This window comes from Saccopteryx bilineata, chromosome 1 (assembly GCF_036850765.1).
Source record: "Saccopteryx bilineata isolate mSacBil1 chromosome 1, mSacBil1_pri_phased_curated, whole genome shotgun sequence".
In the NCBI taxonomy this organism is placed as follows: Eukaryota; Metazoa; Chordata; class Mammalia; order Chiroptera; family Emballonuridae; genus Saccopteryx; species Saccopteryx bilineata.
Window position 1 is genome coordinate 146,652,361 of NC_089490.1, and position 19,956 is coordinate 146,672,316.

Consider the following 19,956-nt stretch of genomic DNA (forward strand, 5'->3'; position numbering starts at 1 on the left):
GTCTCTCCCCATTTCCAGCTTCAGAAAAATACAAAAAAAAAAAAAAAAAGAAAAGAATCAACCAATGAATACATAAATAAGTGGGACAGTAAGTCTATGCTTCTCTCTTTCCCTTTCTCTCCTCTCTATTCCTTTCTCTCTAAAATCAGTAAATAAATTTTAAAACATTTTTTAAAAGTATTCAACGTCATTACACATCACATAAATACAAATTAAAACCAAAACAATGTATTGCCACATTTTCGGAATGGCAAAAATCAGAGTGTGGGGGCAACGTATCAGGACCAACTATAAAGTTCATGCATTGCATCTAGGGCTGTAGGTGCAATCGGCCTTTCTGACATAGTAAAATACCTACCAAAAGGACAACAGAAAGGCAGACAGACATTAAATAAACAAGCCAAATACATAACTGTACATATTATATTTTAATGTTTATATAAAGATCAAAACTCTGGCCAGGTAGCTCAGTTGGTTAGAGCATTATCCTGATACACCAATGTTGTGAGTTTCATCCCGTCAGGGCACATACAAGACTCAACCAAGAAATACATAAATAAGTAGAACAAGTCAATTTCTCTCTACAATCAATAAATAAAAATTAAAAGTAAGTCAGGAAGAAGCAAAGTTAATAAATTATAATTAAAGTCAAAACTGTGCTTTCCTCTGTGGAGCAATTACTGAGAAGGCAGATAAGTAAACTTTCTGGAGTGATGGAAGTGTTCAGTTATCAGGGTGTAAACATTATGTGCAATTCCATCAAGCTGTACACTTAGGACTAGCACACTTCTGTACAGTAGTGTCCATATTCCTTAATAAAACAATAGACAACAATGACAGGAAGTGCTATAGGTATACAGTGTGGCTCCATGTAACGACTGGGATACATTCTGAGAAAGGCATCATTACACAATTTTGTCACTGTGCAAACTGATTAGAATTCACAAACAATAGGAATGTCTCAGCTCATTATACTCTTCCAGGACAATCATCATCCGTTGCTGACTTATGTGCTGTATGCAACACAGGACTGTACTTTTTGAGATGAGGGAAAATATAATAGAAGGAAAAAGTGCGGCTAAACATACCTGAAGCACAAACCAATAAAGCATCATCTTAAGCAAAAATTAAAAAATGGTAAAATCTTTGTTTGAAGATGTCAAATATAAATCTTTCTCCACTAAAATGGGACGACACCCTATCTGATGCTTGTCTCATTTATATCCAATTTTCCTCACAGTCCACAGCTCTTTTTGAGAACACAGTGAATTTACATAGATGTTATCTTTCTACTTGAGTAATGATATCATGGAACTAGATTGTGGAGATGACAACAGTCCAGCTCCAAACTGGGGCCAAGTCAATATAATGTTGATGTGTCAGGGGGAGTGTAACATCTGCAGGATTAAAATCCTAAAACTTGTCAACATCTAAGAGGCTGTGTATATCCATAATGGAGAAACTTATAGGGAAGTTTATGGAACCACTGCTTCCAACTTAACTAATGTCAAGGACTTAATGTTCTTGAGCCAGTATTGACTGGTGAGGCCAACGATCAGGGAAATGAGCTGGAAACTAGTCCACCAGGAACCTATGAATCTGTCTCCCAGTGTCATGGCCTTACTAAACTCAAATAAGGGATTCTGTCCTCTGCCTTCCAACTCACATACAAACCCTCTGTTTTACACAACTCCAACCAGGAACTGTGTAAGAAATTGGTTCTGGAAAATGGAGTCCCAGCCATGCCCAAATCCACACACAGAAGTAAACTGACTTTATTCTGGCTTTCTTGTCACAAGGTTTTCTTTTACTCTCAAAACACTAGGTGTTCCATTATCAGCCAGGAGCAAGGACAAAGAATGAAATACAAAAACATCAGATGAGACACTTCTTCAAGACCTTTGCACTTAACAATTTCTGCTGAAATTACTTATTAGATAGGTAAAGCTTTGAATAGTAAAAACTGGTAACTACAAAAAGAATAAAAAGGGTGAAGAATATTCAGTATGCAATTTCCAGTAACGGCCATACTAGGTCAAAATGCAATGACCAATTACAAAAGCAAAATACAAAAGAAATGATAAATACTCAAGTGTCCACACCATGATCACTGCACACTTAGCAATCAGAAACTAACAAAAATAAAAGGACCACTCCTACCTGGATATAAAGACTCTGCCTCACTTAGTGATGGAAATAACCTTTACATCTAAACCCAGATAAAAGCACCTCAGAATAGTGGAAAAGTATTAAATGGAAATGTACCACCTTAATTATTCATATCAGAAAATACAAACCAGAAACCATTGAGCAAACTTTCCAATTTAAGGTGAAACACTGATATTTGCTTCTGGAGCAAATTTTCTTATACGCTTATTTCTTAGCAATTGTTTTGTGTGTGACAGAGACAGAGAGAGGGACGGACAGGAAGAAAGAGAGAGATGAGAAGCATCAATTCTTTGTTGTGGCATCTGTTTCTCATTGCTTTCTCATATGTGCCTAGACCGAGAGACTATAGCAGACTGAGTGACCCCTTGCTCAAGCCAACTAACTAGGGCTCAAGCTGGTGAGCCTTCCTCAAACCATATGAACCTGTGCTCAAGCCAGCAACTCCGGGTATGGAACCTGGGTCCTCTGCAACCCAGTCCAACGCTCTATCTACGGTGCCAAAACCTGGTCAAGCTCTTAGGAATGTTGACTTGTAATTAGCAGTAATTTTGAAGATGTTACCACATGGTTTATGTACAAGGGATTTCTCTCAACTGGGAGTTCTCAGGAGTCTTCAAAAAATGAGGGAGAATTAACTACTTTGTTAAAGTCATAGGATGTCTCCACTGTGTGAGATCTCACATGTTGCCTAAGATTTGAAAAGCTTTGCAGATATTCCCATTTGTATGTTTTCTCTAGGGTTAATTTTCATGTGTTAGAAAGTAGACAAGACAAAGGCTGTCCCATATATTCACAGGGCTTCTCCCCAGTGTGAACCCTCATGTGAATACTAAGAACTAAGGAACAGATAAAAGGCTTTCCCTCATTTCTTACATTTATGAGGTTTCTGCTCAGTGTGAGTTCATCCATGCACTGTAAGGATGGAGGAACTAATAAAGGCTTTCCCACATTCCTTACATTCATAGGGTTTCTCCCCTATGTGAGTCCGTCCATGCAACTTAAGTTGGGAGAAACAAGTAAAGGCTTTCCCACATTCCTTGCATTTATACAGTTTCTCCCCAGTGTGCTTTCTTATGTGTTTTTGAAAGGTTGGGAGTGAACTGAAGGCTTTCCTACACTGTGGACAGTCAAAAGGCTTCTCTCCAGTGTGCATTCGGGCGACGTGTACTGTCAGGCTTGAAGAGAGACGAAAGGCCTTGCCGCACTGCTTACACTCATAGGGTTTCTCCCTAATGTGAGTTCGTCCATGCACTGTAAGGATGGAGAAACTAATAAAGGCTTTCTCACATTCCTTACATTCATAGGGCTTCTCCCCCGTGTGTGTCCTCATGTGAGTCCTAAGAGATGAGACATCAATAAAGGCTTTCCCGCATTTCTTACATTCATAAGGCTTCTCCCCACTGTGAGTCCATCCATGCACTGTAAGGTGGAATGAGTAAAGGCTTTCCCACACTCCTTATATTTATAAGGATTCTCTCCACTGTGTGTTCTCATGACTAAAGGCCTTCCCACATTTCTTACATTCATATTTTGTCTTGACAGTATGATCTCTCACATGTGATTTGAACAATGAGGGATAGTTAAAGGCTGTTCCACACTCCTTACATTCATAGGGCTTCTCTCTTCTTTGATTTTTCACATGCAATTAAGGGAAGTGAGGAGAGAGAAGGCTTTCTTTCCCACAGTCCTTACATTTATAGGGTTTCTCTCCGGTATGTGTTCTCACATGTACAGTGAGTTTCGAAGACTCACTGAAGGCCTTCCCACACTCCTTATTCTCAAAAGACTTCTCTCCAGTATGGATTCTTAAATGTATTATGAGGTGAGAGGAAGAACTGAACTCCTTCCCACATTCCTTGCATTCATAAGGCTTATCTCCACTGTGAATTCTCTTGTGCTCTTTGAGGGATGAAGAACAGCTGAGGGTTTTGCCACATTGCTCACATTCACAGTTTGTCTGTCCAGGGTGAAGCTTCATATGCGCCCTGAAGAATGAAGAACAGCCGAAGGCTCTGGTACACTGCTGACATTCGTAGGGTTTGTCTTCCACGGGGGTTTTCATATGCTTCCTGAAACAGGCGAGGGAATGGAAAGCCTTCCCACACTCCCTGCACTGGTAGGGTTTGCTTCCCATGTGTGAACTGACGTGGGTCTTCAGGGAAACATGATCCATGAAGACCTTTTTACATTCACGGCATTCATAGGATTGTACCTCAGCAGTTCTCTGGAGTACGTTAAGTTTTGAAATTTGGCATAAGTTTTTTCCATGCTGGTTTTTTTGGTTACATTCATAGATGTTCTCCACCACATGATTTCTTTTAAAAATAAAAAGCACAATATTAGCAATAATTACATTTTTACCATTAATAGTACAACTTTCCAGCAATGATCTAAAACAGCGGTTCTCAACCTGTGGGTTGCGACCCCAGCGGGGTCACCTAAAGCCATCGGAAAATACATAATGCATATCAGGTATTTACATTCCGAATCATAACTGTAGCAAAATTACAGTTATGAAGTAGCCACCAAAATTATTTTTTGGTTTGGGGTCACCGCAACATGAGGAACTGTATTGTGGGGTCATGGCATTAGAAAGGTTGAGAACCACTGATCTAAAATAAACACAACACTTGATTATATCCAGTCATTAAAGAAAAAAAATATTCAGCACTTTAAAACATACCCACAAACGAAACAGAATTTACAAATTGTTTAACCAGCTGGCTCACCAAATAAAAAAATTTTCAACATTCCATTATAAGGGGTGAAAACAGTGTTTTCCCCGAGGATTTTCAAAACCAGAGAAGCACAATTAAAAAAAAAATTTATACAGATTAGTGCAAATAATATATTAGTGCAGTCGACAAATGAATAATAAAGATATTAATCACAAACCTCGTTCATTGTATCCTAAGAAAAAAATGTGGTTGAAAATGGAATCATCAATATAATTCACTTTTTTAACAGAAAAAGATCATATCACTTATCCTCTTATATACAAAGTAGTGACTGATCTATAATAACGTTCATTGGTAATAACAATTTAACCCACCAGAACTAGACGGGAACACGTTTTACTAGAAAAAAAAAAGTACAATCACATACAATAAACATAGTATTTAATGGTAAAATGGTAGAATAATTCCCTCTGGGATCGGGAACAAGGCAAGGATATAAATTCTATGCTATTCAACATGAACTGGATGCAGGTCCTGGCAACTGCACTAAAGAAACACAAGGTACAAGGTAAAAAACAAACAAAAAACAGCTAAAACTGGCAGATGATCACACTTTATGTGTGAAATCCAAAAAAGATCTACATTCAAATGATTACAATGGATAGCTGTATTCGGAGAAGACGGTTACAAATACACTTAATAAATAATTAGTTCACTTGTATGCATCTGGATATAATGTAGCAAACGGGTCCCAGCAAGCAGGGTAACATCAAGATTAACTAGTATCTCCTGCACCAGAAGGGAAGGCGGGGACGTAGTGGAGCCAAATGCCAGCCCCTTGCTCACCGGACACGCCGAAATCCGCAGATCAGCGAAGAGTCGACCAGGTGAGGCTCTCGTCCCCGGGATGGGAAAGGCCGGGATGCTTTTCCTTTCCTGAAAGAGAACAAAGGACCCGTCTAGAGGTGAATTATAAATATAAGGGTTGTTCTCCACTCCCCTTTGCTCTCACCCGACTGGACCCAGCCTAGAGTGCCCGATTCAGGGAGTTCGGTTGGAGCAACATCCACGCGCGGAGGGGGCGGGGCTCTGAGGTAACGGCCCGGCGATCCGAGGCCGGGTGCAGGGTCCCGGCGGCGGCCACCCTCTGATCTCTGGCTTCCCCAAGGCCGAGCTCTCCGCCTCCGCCACCGGACCTGAGGCAGGGCCGACCCAAACCGGGAAGATGGTGGACCCAGGTGAAAATGGAGCTCAGAGGCAAGTGAAGGTGCGGGGAGAACAGGCTCACGACTTGCGCACGCGGAAAACGAAACTTTTGCTTTGGCTTTTGCGCCACGCCCAGCGAAAGGGGCGGGGCCTCGGGAGCTGCGAAATACAGTTAAGGGTGCAAGGCCCGGAGGGACAGTAAAAGGGGCCACCGATCAGGAAAGGCTGGCTTTCTCCGGGGAGAGATGTGGTCGGGTCCTGGGGCCGGGTCAGCGCAGTTGAGATTGGGTGGATGTGAGAGGACGAGGGCGGAGGTTTGATTGACTAGTGCTATGGGGCGGGACTTAGTTGAATATTCAGCGAGGCAAGGCTAGGTGCAGGGGTGCAACTCAGAGAAATTGGTGCTACAGGCGGGGTTAGGCTTAGGGCCTCCTGTCCAGACTCTTTAAGAGTCAGAGACTGAACAAAACACTTAAGCCTGTACCAGTCCCTGAGATCTCCGTTCCATTTACTCAGTCCTTTCATTAGACCTTTAGTGTTCCCTTTTATTGCTCTGTTGATAACTGCTCATGTAGAGGAAGGCAATTGAAAATTAATTATGTAGGTTCATTTACCTGGAAACCTTACCAACCTCTAACATTGTCCTTTCCTAAATTTGGACTTAATAAATAAATAAAATGTTCTGTATATATATATTTTTCTAATATTAAGTTTTTTTTCTTGTTTGTGTAGTGTCTCTTAAAGTAAGAAAGAAATAAAGGATTCTCATCTTAGTAATAATTATCAATCTATTTGCTTTAGGTTGTGGCCTTTATTAAGTTAATAAAGTCCCTTTTAAATCTGGTTTATGTGTACATGTGTTATCAATTGTTGATTAATGCCATCAAATGTTTTTTTATCTATTGCACTTTGCTCCTTTAACTTACTTTATGATATCTGTATAAAATCTTTAATTTTAAATAGTCCGAATTTATACTTTTAAAAGAATGGTTTCTGAACTCCCGTCAAAATGGCAGTGTAGGTAAACACAGTAATTGCATCCTCTCACAACCAGATCAAAATTACAACTAAATTACAGAACAACCATCATGCAGAGCAGCCAGATATTTAGCTGAATAGAAATCCTACAAGTAGAAATTTATAGAAGAAGGCTCATCAAGATTGGTAGAAGGGGCAGAGATGTGAAATGGGCTGGTCCGACACCCAAGTGTGGCACATTAAAATGGAATGACATATATCTGCTGCAGAGGTTCATGCTGAGGAGAAAGTAGTCCCAGTCCCATGCTAGGCTCCCCAGCCCAGGATTCCAGTAACAGGAAGAGAAGTCTCTATAACTTTTTGCAGTAAAAACCCCCAGGGGATAATGGCTGAGTGTGATGAAGGGCTGCTGGAGTCCCAGGCAGTTTCTCTTGAAGGGCAAGCACGCAGACTTAATCTGTCTGCCTCACTCTTTCTGAGCTCTGGTGTTGGAATAGCAATTCAAAAGGCACTAGGAATATATGGAGAGAAAATGAAGTATCTGGCATCAGCGTGGAAACTAGGGTTGGCTTTCTCCCAGACAGAAGTGTTGGCAGAGCCCATTGTTCCAATAATGAGCCCTTCTCCCACAGGAAACTGCCTGGGATCCAGCAGCCCTTCATCTCACTCAGCCATTATCCCTCATGGTTTTTACTGCCAGAAGTTATGGGAACTTTTCTTCTTGGCAGTAGATCCTTGGGCTGGGGGGCCTGCTGGGAAGCTTGAAAAAGTGGCTTTCCAAAGGGGACCTCTGCAGCAGACATAGCTTTCCCTGTGTTTATCTGCTACACTTGGGTGTGGGACCAGCCCGTTTGACATCCCCGCCCCTCCTACCAGTCTTGATTAGCCTTCTTCTTTTAATCCTCACTTGTAGAATTTCTATTCAGCTAAATATCCAGCAGTTCCGAATGATGTTTGCTCTGTAATTTAGTTGTAATTTTGATATGGTTGTGGGAGGATGCTAGTACTGTGTTTACCTATACTGCCATCTTGACCAGAAGTCAGAAACCATTCTTTTAAAAGTATAGACTCATCTGATCAGGCGGTGGCGCAGTGAATGAGCATTGGACTGAGGCCCGGAGGACTCAGGTTTGAAACCCAGAGGTTGCCGGCTTGAGCATGGGCTCATCTGGCTTGAGCACAGGCTCACCAGCTTGAATATGGGATCATAGTCATGATCCTAGCTTGACCTAGTGACCCATGGTCACTAGCTTGAGCCCAAAGTTCCCTGGCTTGAGTAAGGCATCACTCACTCTCCTGTAGCCCCCAAGTCAAGGCACATATGAGAAAGCCATCAATGAACAACTAAAGTGCCGCAACAAAAAAAAATTGATGCTTCTCATCGCTCTCCATTCCTGTCTGGCTGTCCCTATTTGTCCCTCTCTCTGACTCTCTCTGTGTCTCTGTCAAAAAAAATAAATAAATAAAAATAGAAGTATAGACTCAGGCTATATAAAATTAAAGATTTTATGAAGATATAATAGCACAAAGTAAGTTAAAGGAGCAAAATTATGTTATCAATTCAATAGATGCAAAAACATTAATCAACATTTGATAAGATGTATACATAAGCCAGATTTAAAAGGGGCTTTATTAACTTAATAAAGGCCACAACCTTTTATAAATAGATTGATAATCATTACTGACCAAGACAAGAATTCTTTATATCTTCCTGGCTTTATAGCTGTGGGTAAAATAAGTTTGTAAATATGATGTATTTCTTTGCTAGTTTATACAGTAATTTGCATTGGGTGTGGGAGACAGGCTATAAGCCTGCAAAGTCACTATAGCTTAAGGCTTAGTTTTAAGACTAAGCCTTTCCCTCCTTTGTAATACTAAGATCTTTTCAAAACTAACTTTTCTCTACACCCTTGACTTTTGCAGGATGTGGGGTGGTGCACTCATGAGGAATTCCATTATGCCACAGATAAGTAAGCTTTGTATCAGAGACTTCCTTATTTGTAGATTGTCTTAAAGGTTTGCATTTCTACACTATAAAATGGGGGAGACCGGGGCTTGCTTGAGCTCGGTTCCTGAAATTTGCATTGCAAGGAGAGGCAGCCAAGATGGCAGAGTGCTGAAGGAGAAGCCAGTTAGTGCAGAGAGAAGGAGATGAGGAACAGAGGTGAATAAGGCTGGTGAGTTAGAAACCTTTGATTCTAGGAAAACTTGAATGAGTCAGTGGCTTTGGGAGTCCTGAATGGAAAGGAAGTGTTTTCCCGCTGATTGTATTTCTTGCCCACCGGTTGCAAGCTAGGATTAAAGTTAATGGCCCACCAGTTCTTGGCTCTGTTGTTTTATTACTGTCTGACCAAATCAAATGCAAACCTGCATTGGCCAGGCGGCTGTGATAGTGGCCGCGGCTACTGGCTTTATAATAGCATAGTTTAAGAGACACTGCACAAACAAGAAAAACAAGGTTAATATTGTTAGGGTTAAATTAGCCCCTGTAAAACTCATATTTTCCTCACCCAGGCATTTTGTAAAAATAAAGTTAGTTTGCTTGCTATTCTCTTTCCTAACAGCTGCCTGGCCTTCACTTTTTTTTTTTTTTTTGTATTTTTCTGAAGCTGGAAACAGGGAGAGACAGTCAGACAGACTCCCGCATGTGCCCAACTGGGATCCACCCGGCACGCCCACCAGGGGCGAAGCTCTGCCCACCAGGGGGCGATGCTCTGCCCCTCCGGGGCGTCACTTTGCCTCGACCAGAGCCACTCTAGTGCCTTGGGCAGAGGCCAAGGAGCCATCCCCAGCGCCCGGGCCATCTTTGCTCCAATGGAGCCTTGACTGCGGGAGGGAAAGAGAGAGACAGAGAGGAAGGAGGGGAGGGGGGTGGAGAAGCAAATGGGCGCTTCTCCTATGTGCCCTGGCCGGGAATCGAACCCGGGTCCCCCGCATGCCAGGCCGACGCTCTACCGCTGAGCCAACCGGCCAGGGCCTGGCCTTCACTTTGAACTGTAGCAAAAGCTTACCTTCACAAAAATGTCTAAAAAAAGTTTGCATTGGGGAGGAACCTAACCATTGAGGGAGCTTTAAATCACAATAGGTGTTGCCTGACTAGGTGGTGGCACAATGGATAGAGCATCAGCCCGAGATGCTAAGGACCCAGGTTTGAAACCCTGAGGTCACCAGCTTAAGTGCTGGCTCACCAGCTTGAGCACAAGGTCACTGGCTTCAGGGTAGGATTATAGACATCACCCCATGGCTGCTGACTTGAACCCAAGATTGCTGGCTTGAGCAAAGGGTCATTCACTCTGCTAGAACCACGCTGCATCAAGGCAAATGTAAAGCCAGTAGCCACGGCCACCATCACAGCAGCCTGGCCAATGCACATTTGCATTTGATTCAGACAGATGGTAAGGAAACAATGGAGCCAAGAACTGGTGGGCCATTAGCTTTAATCCTAGCTTGCACCTGGCAAGCGAGAAATACACACAGGGGGAAAACACTTCTCTTTCAATTCGGGGCCCCCACAGCCACTGACTTAACCAAGTTTCCTAGAATCAAAGGTTTCTAGCTCATCAGCCCTACTCACCTCTGTCCCCATCTCCTTCTCTCTACACAAACTGGCTTCTACATCAGCACTACGCCACCTTGGCTGCTTCTCCTCCCCTCCACGTGGCCTTTCTCAGCTCTCTTCTCTAATGCTAATCTCAGGAACCAAGAGAGAGTAAGCTCCCGGTTTGCCCCATTTTATAGTGTAGAAATCCAAACCTTTAATCCAATATACAAACAAGGAAGTCTCTGATACAAAGTCACCTATCTATAATGGCATAATGGGATTCCTCATAAGAGTGCACAACCCCACATCCTTCAACAGTCAAGGGGGTGGGGAAAGGTTTAGTCTTAAAACTAAGCCTTAGGGTATAATGACCCTACCTGCTTACAGCCTGTCCCCCACACCCAATACAAACTGTAAGTGAGCAAACATATATATCATATTTACGAACTTATTTGACCAACATTCCACCCCATTTGCTTGCTTCACAATCTAAAGCACAGGTATTCCTGCACAAGAAAATTAGGCATATTACTAAATTACAACAACATGACAAATTATACAATTTCAACAATTACAAAGATACATTCACCAGTCTCTGAGCACTTTGCCAAAAGCACAATATGTCCTTGGACTTCTTTCTAGCCATGGGAAAAGCTTCCTGGGGCAGGGGAGGGCCTCAAGCAAAGCTGCCCCCCACCCCCATCAGGGTATTTCACATTGTCCAAAATCCATAAGTCCATCCAACAGAGGAGCCAGTGCCCACTTCGGTCATAGTCTAGGAATCAGTCCACACACATGAGGCCTCAGCCACCCCCCCCTCATCCCTGCCGTCCTGGCAGGTCTTACATTGTCCCAAAGAGGAGCATGTAGCAATGGCAGTCAGCATTTCCATCTCTGCTCCAGAGAGCATGGTGGCATTCACCCCTATGTCCCCAAATCGCAAACCTACCAGGGGTGTACTAGGTACTCCTTGCTGCTGGGCTCTCATCTTCTGGAGACTGCAGATCACAACTCCAGAAAGATTCTCCTTATCCTCCAAAGAGGAACTAAAATCAGCTCCTGCCACTGGGCTCAAACCCCAGGCCCCCGTCACCTTCTGCTCTGCAGGCCTTGCAGCTCCGGCCCCGGCCTCCTGCCACTGCTGGCTCTCCACAATGTCCAGAGCAATCTGCAACTCACAAGCTTGTGATTCATCCTTCAACAGCTTCTGTATTTCCAAGCAAATCTCGTGAACCAGATCAGCCTCCTTCTCCGGTGCTTGCTCCAGCTCCAGGGCCAGCATCCCTTTCTCCCTACTTTGCTCTAGCTCCTTCCACTGCTTGGTTTGAAGGTCCCAGGAAGCCTCTTCCAAAGAGCTCTTGATTTCCTCACACATGACTGTAAAAGTCAGCCAGTATACGGCCCCCAAGAGGATAGCCATGGAGAACCTTAACCTCTTCTTCACCACTCAAAGGTGGTGGTGGCTCCATACCAAACTGTATCAAATACTGCCACAGACTACGCCAAATGTAAAGCCAGTAGCCACCACCACCATCACAGCTGCCTGGCCAATGGAAATTCACATTTGATTCAGATAAATGGTAATGAAACAACGGAGCCAAGAACTTGTGGGCCATTACCTTTAATCCTAGTTTACCCAGTAGGCAAGAAATACACACAGTGGGAAAACACTTCTCTTTCCATTCAGGAAAAGCCACTGACTTATCCGAGTTTCCTAGAATCAAAGGTTTCTAGCTCACCAGCCCTATTCACCTTTTTTCCTCATCTCCTTCTCTCTGCACAAACTAGCTTCTCCTTCAGCACTTCACAATCTTGGCTGCTTCTCCTCTCCTCCATGTGGCCTTTCTCTGCTCTCCTTTCTCAGTTCTCTTCTCTAATGCTAATCTCAGGAACCAAGAGAGAGCAAGCTCCCAATCTTCCCCATTTTATAGTGTAGAAATCCAAAACTTTAATCCAATATGGAAACAAGGAAGTCTCTGATGCAAAGTCACGTATCTAAGGCATAATGGGATTTCTCATGAGAGTGCACCATCCCACATCATGCAACCATCAAGGGCATGGGGAATGACTTAGTCTTAAAACTATAACAACCCTATCTGCTTACAGCCTGTCCCCCACACCCAATACAAAGTATAAGTGAGCAAACATATATATCATATTTACAAACTTATTTGACCAACAGCACATATAAGAAAGCAATCAATGAACAAGTAAGGTGCCGCAACTTAGAATTGATGCTTCTCATTTCTCTCCCTTCCTGTTTGTCTGTCCCTCTTTCTGTCTTTGTCACACACAAAAATATCACAATAGATGTTGTGAAAGCAGGCTCATAGACTCAGGCCCCAGCTGTTCCTGGGAGATTGACCACTTAACTGTACTCAGGATTTACCAAGGACACTAAGTCTGTGCTACATCAAAGAATTTGTGTCCCTGCAACAGAATTCTCCTAAGTCAGGAACCAAGGCCACAGAATCTGATTGTGAAAGACCAGCTGTGAACTGGCAAGGTCATTATAGCCTAAGGCTTAGTTTTAAGACTAAGCCTTCCCCACCCTTTTATTCCTAAAATCTTCTCAACACTAAGCTTTTCTCTATACCCTTGACTGTTGCATGATATAGGGTGGTGCACTCTTATGAGGAATCTAATTTATGCCTCAGTTGAGTGGCTTTGTATCAAAGACTTCCTTATTTGTATATTGGATTAAAGGCTTTAGTGGTCTAGGCCAGTGGTCCCCAACCTTTTTTGGGCCATGGACCGGTTTAATGTCAGAAAATATTTTCACGGACTGGCCTTTAGGGTGGGACGGATAAATGTATCATGTGACTGAGACAAGCATCAAGAGTGAGTCTTAGACGAATGTAACAGAGGGAATCTGGTCATTTTTTAAAAATAATACATCGTTCAGACTTCGATATAAATAAAACGGAAATAATGTAAGTTATTTATTACCAAATGGCCCACGGACTGGTACTGGTCAGCGGCCTGGGGGTTGGGGACCCTGGTCTATGCTATATAATAAAGCAACGACTGGAGGCTTGCTCTCTGATATTGTCATCAGCATTGAAGAGGACTCCCGATCCCATCCTCTTTTCTCGGTGAGTCTGTTTTCTTAATTCCACACCATTCTCCCTCAGGACCCATAATTACTAGCCAGCACCTAACATTACTAATCTAAGCTTGCCCAGGTGTAGGAATCCCATGCCAGCAAATTCCCTATATCTAATGCTTCCCCCCACAGTTTGGGGCTGACACTTGGTCTCAGCCCACTTGTATGCTTGCATCCCGGCATTTTTAAAATAAACTTTTCTTTTGGAATGTAAAGCCGGTTGCCTCGGTCATCATCACAGCCACCTGTCCCATGAAGGTTTGCATTAGATTTGAACAGATGGCAATAAAACAACGGAGCCAAAAACTGGTGGGCCATTACCTTTAATCCTAGCTTGCACCCGGCAGGCAAGTAAAACACACACTGGACTCCAAAACCCACTCATTCAGTGCTCACAAAGCTACTGACTTATCTGAGTTTCCTAGAATCAAAGGTTTCTAGCTCACTAGCCTTGTTCACCTCTGTTCCCCATCTCCTTCCTTCTCCCTGCACAAACTCTGCACTAACTGGCTTCTCCTTCAACACTCCGCCATCTTTGCTGCTTCTCCTGGCCTCCTCCATGTGGCCTCTCTCTGCTCTTCTTTCTCCTCTCTCCTCTAATACTAATCTCAGGAACTGAGAGAGCAAACTCCCAGTCTGCCCCACTTTATAGTGCAGAAAATCAAAACCTTTAATCCAATATACAAAATAGGGAAGTCTCTGATACAAAGTCCACCCCACATAAAAAGGGTGGGAAAGACTTAGTCCTAAAACCAAACCCCAGGCTACAAGGATCATGCCTGCCCACAGCCTGCCCCCAACACTCATTAATACAATCACAGCCATCCCAAGCAATCACCTGGGCGACGGGCTTCTATGTGGGCAGCGCTATCTTTAAGAAAGTGAGCATAATATATTTTATCTGCCCAACATGGAATACATCAGATTTGTGTTTTCAGTTCAGCTCTCCTCAGGGCCTAAGGAAGAAAGCCCTCCTGCACCAGGAAGCTTTCCTTCCAGTTGGAGTATTGTAAATTACCCATACCTCATTTCCACAGGTTTATGTAGAGACACCAAGTCTGGATGAATTTTGAAGGGTTTTATTAAAGGAGGAGATTTATTTAATATGCCAGCCACATATGACTAACACAGGGCATTGCAGACCCACATTGTGCATGCCAAATACATTTCAGGGGTATATACCTGGTTATATACCCCTGATCACACACAGGTTGAGGGAACATGACATTATGACACAATTATTAGCAAGTTTACAACATTTGTTTAGGGGATTCACAAAACATTAAAACTTTCAAGGTAATACAACCAAGGACATTTACAAATCTTTTAGTATCTATCTCCCCTCCTTTGCCTAGAGGTATGTTACTCTCAGGATTTCAGGAAGGAGGGAGGAACTACAATCAATGTAGGATGGTATGTAAATTCTGTCTCTTATTGAAACAGAAGAAGTTCCTCAGTTAACCTTTATTCTAGATTTAAAACTAAATGACCCATTGTCCTTGCAAGCTAGAAACTTCTACATTCTTCTGCCTCCCCTCTCCAAAAGAAGGATGGGACAGAAAGCCTACCTTTCTTCCTAAAATATCAATATTAATTTTGCAACTTTGATACCTTACCACATTCCCCACTGGTTTTATATTCTCTAAGTCAAATCCTTGACTTAATTTACAGAAGAGCATGAGGCTGTTGAGTAGGAATATTAACTTATAACATGTAATAGATATTTATCAGACAGCATTAATAGCAATACAGTTCATTAAAGAAATAAATGTTACTGATTAATTTCTTATAAACTATACAGATCTTCTGTAACTTATATAAAATTAACTGGCTTTTATAACAATTTCCCTACTTTGCTTAGTATTCATTTGGACATAAACTAAACACTCAGGGCCCTGGCTGGTTGGCTCAGTGGTAGAGTGTCGGCCTGGCATGCAGGAGTCCCGGGTTCGATTCCCAGCCAGGGCACACAGAAGAAGCACCCATCTGCTTCTCCACCCCTCCCCTTCTCCTTCCTCTCTGTCTCTCTCTTCCTCTCCTGCAGCCAAGGCTCCATTGGAGCAAAGTTGGCCCAGGCGCTGAGGATGGCTCTATGGCCTCTGCCTCAGGTGCTAGAATGGCTCTGGATGCAACAGAGCAACGGCCCAGATGGGCAGAGCATCGCTCCCTGGTGGGCATGCTGGGTGGATCCTGGTTGGGCGCATGCGGGAGTCTGTCTGACTGCCTCCCATTTCCAACCTCAGAAAAATACACACAACCCCCCCCCCCAAAAAAAAAAAAACCTAAACACTCAGATATTTTGCCTTCTGTAATAGATTTTAAGTCTGGCTTTTTAATTATTTCTTTCTTGTTGGCAAAATCTTTTTCTAATTGCTTTTGAATAAACCTTTAGTAACAAGGGTTTTAGTGAATTCATTAAAATTTCCTAAAAACTCCACTGGTTTTGGGTAGCATTTTTATACTCATTTGAATTCCCATGTTCTGATTTTGAGACAGACTGTAAAAATATAAAATGAACAACAAAATTAAAACAGTTAATGTTAACAAATACTATAACAAATATCCTGCCTGACCTGTGGTGGCGCAGTGGATAAAGCATAGACCTGGAAATGCTGAGGCCGCCGGTTTGAAACCCTGGGCTTGCCTGGTCAAGGCACATAGGGGAGTTGATGCTTCTAGCTCCTCCCCCCTTCTCTCTCTGTGTCTCTCCTCTCTCTCTCTCTGTCTCCCTCTCTTCTCTAAAAAAAAAAATGAATAAATAAATTAAAAAAAAACAAATATCCTAATACAATGAAGTGATTAAAGTATATCAGATTATTAAGCAAAGTTTTAATTAATACAACAGGATTTAAAATAAAATTCTTCAGTCTTAAATGTCCTTAACATGTTAATGTAATTTCCCTAAGTTCATGTTGACACCATCACCACTTCATACTATTTGTAAATGTAACCCAATTGCCACTTCAGTCTGAGAACTGTCCCAAGGAGCAGGAGTCACACATATAAAAGTCCATAAGGCACTAGAGTTGTGGTCACATTTTTATACTTTGCAACTAGAGTCTAAGTCCCAATGACCACTGCTTCTGGATAGCAATGAGTCAGGTAGACTGGAAAAGCACCTGCAGTATGTATGGAGACAAAGCTTCCATTTTCTTTAAACTGGAGAGATGAACACAAGGTGACTGGCCCTGAGGCTCTGAAACTGTGGCATGGTGAAGAGAACCTTGGGATACACCATGCTTGGTGGCAGAGGTAAATTTGTCTAAATTAGGAGCAGGTCCCAGCCTAAAATAGGCATGGGGCATTGAGACAAGAGGAATAAAGAGACACTATACATTAAACAAAGCAGGAGAAAATAATACTATCAATACCCATAACAGAGATCTTCAAGGGATAAATAAAACCTGAATACTCAGGCAAGGCATAGTAAGTGGCCCTTGTGTTTATAAGAAATGAGATCAGTTTACCTGCTACTTGGAAGAAATACTCTAGGCCAGTGGTCCCCAACCCCCAGGCCGCAGACCAGTACTGGTCCGTGGGCCATTTGGTACCGGTCCACAGACAAAGAATAAATAACTTACATTATTTCTGATTTATCTTTATTATATGTGGCTTAAGTGTGTTTGTCGCTGATAGCTTATTGGTTGCTTGTGTAACTGTACTAGCCAATGGGGTGAAGTTGCCACGGCATTCAAATAGTCCCGCCTTCTGGCATGCCACCTCACAAATTGAGGTTAAAGATTGGAGCAATTATTATGCTGTTAAGAAATCTTAACACCAGAAGGGGTCTTTGCAATGGTACAAGACTAGAGGTTCTCCAATTGAAAAATAATGTCATAATAGTTAAGTCTTTGACTGGCTCCTCTAAAGGTGAAATACATGTCATTCCAAGAATTGATTTGGCTCCATCTCAAACAGGGTTGCCATTTCAATTGAGACGTAGACAATTTCCTGTAAAACTTGCCTTTGCTATGAGTATCAATAAGTCTCAGGGCCAAACGCTTAAGCGTGTTGGCATTTTTTTTACCTGAGCCTGCATTTGGACACGGTCAACTTTATGTTGCCTGTTCAAGAGTTCGTGAAAGAACAGACGTAAAATTAAAAATAATTGATGGTCCTCTGCAAGGCGAGTTTAAAAATGATGGAAAGATCTACACAAGAAATGTTGTGTACAAAGAGATCTTTGACATGTGAATTACCATTTTATTATTTAAATCACCTTTATTTATTGAGCTAGCGGTGGCTCTTAAGAAATGTACCGCCAGTGGTTTCCTTCATTGCACTCTACTTTAAGCAATTAAGCAAGTAGAAGGGGGAAACCCCATGGGGCAGTAAGCAAAGGGGCATCCTCGCCACCTGCCCTGGGTAATTCAGTTTGAATTAGCAGAAACCTTTGCACAAATCATTTTAATTACAATTTATAATATCTAGAACAGTGGTCATTTCGTATGACTGCCGGGCTTTCTAGTTTATATTTAAGTCTGAACAATGTTTTATTTTTTAAGTGACCAGATTCCCTCTGTTACATCCATCTAAGACTCACTCTTGACACTTGGTCACGTGATATATTTATCCGTCCCACCCTAAAGGCCAGTCCGTGAAAATATTTTCTGACATTAAGCCAGTCTGTAGCCCAAAAAAGGTTGGGGATCACTGCTCTCGGCTCATCCACAGTAACATGAGATGGGGCCAATGGCCCTGGGCACCTTTATTCTTTAAGTTCCAGCATGCTGGGCAAGGTCAGGTCACAGGTGGTTGGAGCAGGGCTGGAAGAGACTGAACCCTCCCTTAGAGGAAGCGAGGGGGCAGCTTATCTTCTAGCGTCCTCTTTTCCCACAGCAAATGGTTGACTCAGTTCCCACTAATTGTCTTCCTAGAACATGACTAAATGTGCAAACACAAACAGACATTTCTGGAAGCCCGCTTTCCAGAGTACAACCAAATGCATCCCAGATAAGCCTAAGGCAGGACCCAAAACTTTCCTCTGACGTCTCGGTCTTGGAGAGCCCACTGCGAGAGTGTGACCATGTCTGGTCCTTTATGCAGTAGATTGAGACAGACAGGCTAGTTCCAAACAGCAAAGCAGAAGATTGGCCCTACCTACACAGCTCCGGAGTCCCAAATCAGCAAAGCCAAAGATTTGCCCTACCTACATCCTAGTCCCAAACAGATTGACCAGTATTAGTCCAAAACAGAATTCAGTAAAGCAAAAGAGTTGCTTTACCTACCTCCTTGTGTTATAAAGTACCGTACCCCCAAATGTTGTAAAGTACCATACCTCACTTCCATGGGTTTACGTAGAAGCACCAAGTCCAGATGAATTTTGAAGGGTTTTATTAAAAGGAGATTTATTAATATGCCGGCTGCATATGACTGACACAGGGCATAGCAGACCCAAATCGTGCAGCCCCAAATATATCACAGAGGCTGTTTATATACCCTTTGACCACATACCAGTTGGGGGAGGGGCATGACAGCATGACACAATCATTAACAAGATTATAACATTTGTCTAGGGCAGGAGTAGTCAACCTTTTTATACTTACCGCCCACTTTTGTATCTCTGTTAGTAGTAAAATTTTCTAACCACCCACCAGTTCCATAGTTATGGTGATTTATAAAGTAGAGAAGTAACTTTACTGTATAAAATTTATAAAGCAGAGTTACAACAAGTTAAAGCATATAATAATAATTACTTACCAAGTACTTTATGTCAGATTTTGCTAAGTTTGGCAGATTAAATCTTTATAAAACAACTTACTATAGTTAAATCTATCTTTTTATTTATACTTTGGTTGCTCCACTACCGCCCACCATGAAAGCTGGAATGCCCACAAGTGGGCGGTAGGGATCAGGTTGACTACCACTGGTCTAGGGGATTTAAAAAACGTTAAAACTTTCAAGGTAATACAATCAAAGACATGCACAAATCTTTTAGTATATATCTCTCCTCCTTTGCCTAGAGGTACACGTTAATATCAGGATTCCAGGAAGGGAAGGAGAGTTAAAATCAGTGTAGGGTGATATGTAAATTTTGTCTCTTATTGAAAGGGAAAGGAAGTTCTTCAGATAACCTTAATCCGTTCAGAGAACTAAAACCAAATGACCCAGTTGTTCTTGTAAATCAGGAAATTTCTATATCCTTTTCTCTCCATTTTCCAAAGAAAGGACAGGACAGAAAGCCTGACTTTTCCTCTTTAAAATGGCATTACCAATACTAAGTTTTACAGTTCTCTGGCACCTTACCACATTCCCCACTGGTTTTATATTGAGTCAAA

The 19,956-nt window shown here is 42.3% G+C and overlaps 1 protein-coding gene across 1 annotated transcript; it reads right to left on the reverse strand.

Moving 5' to 3' along the window:
- Nucleotides 1–722: 722 nt before the first annotated feature.
- On the reverse strand, nucleotides 723–11,992 carry LOC136319362 (zinc finger protein 699-like). Its single transcript, XM_066252652.1, is given in 5 exon segments — nucleotides 723–4,484; nucleotides 5,694–5,783; nucleotides 5,860–5,890; nucleotides 9,399–9,467; nucleotides 11,650–11,992. Coding segments are annotated over 5 exon segments (1,947 nt in total). The 3' UTR covers nucleotides 723–3,070.
- Nucleotides 11,993–19,956: the final 7,964 nt, after the last annotated feature.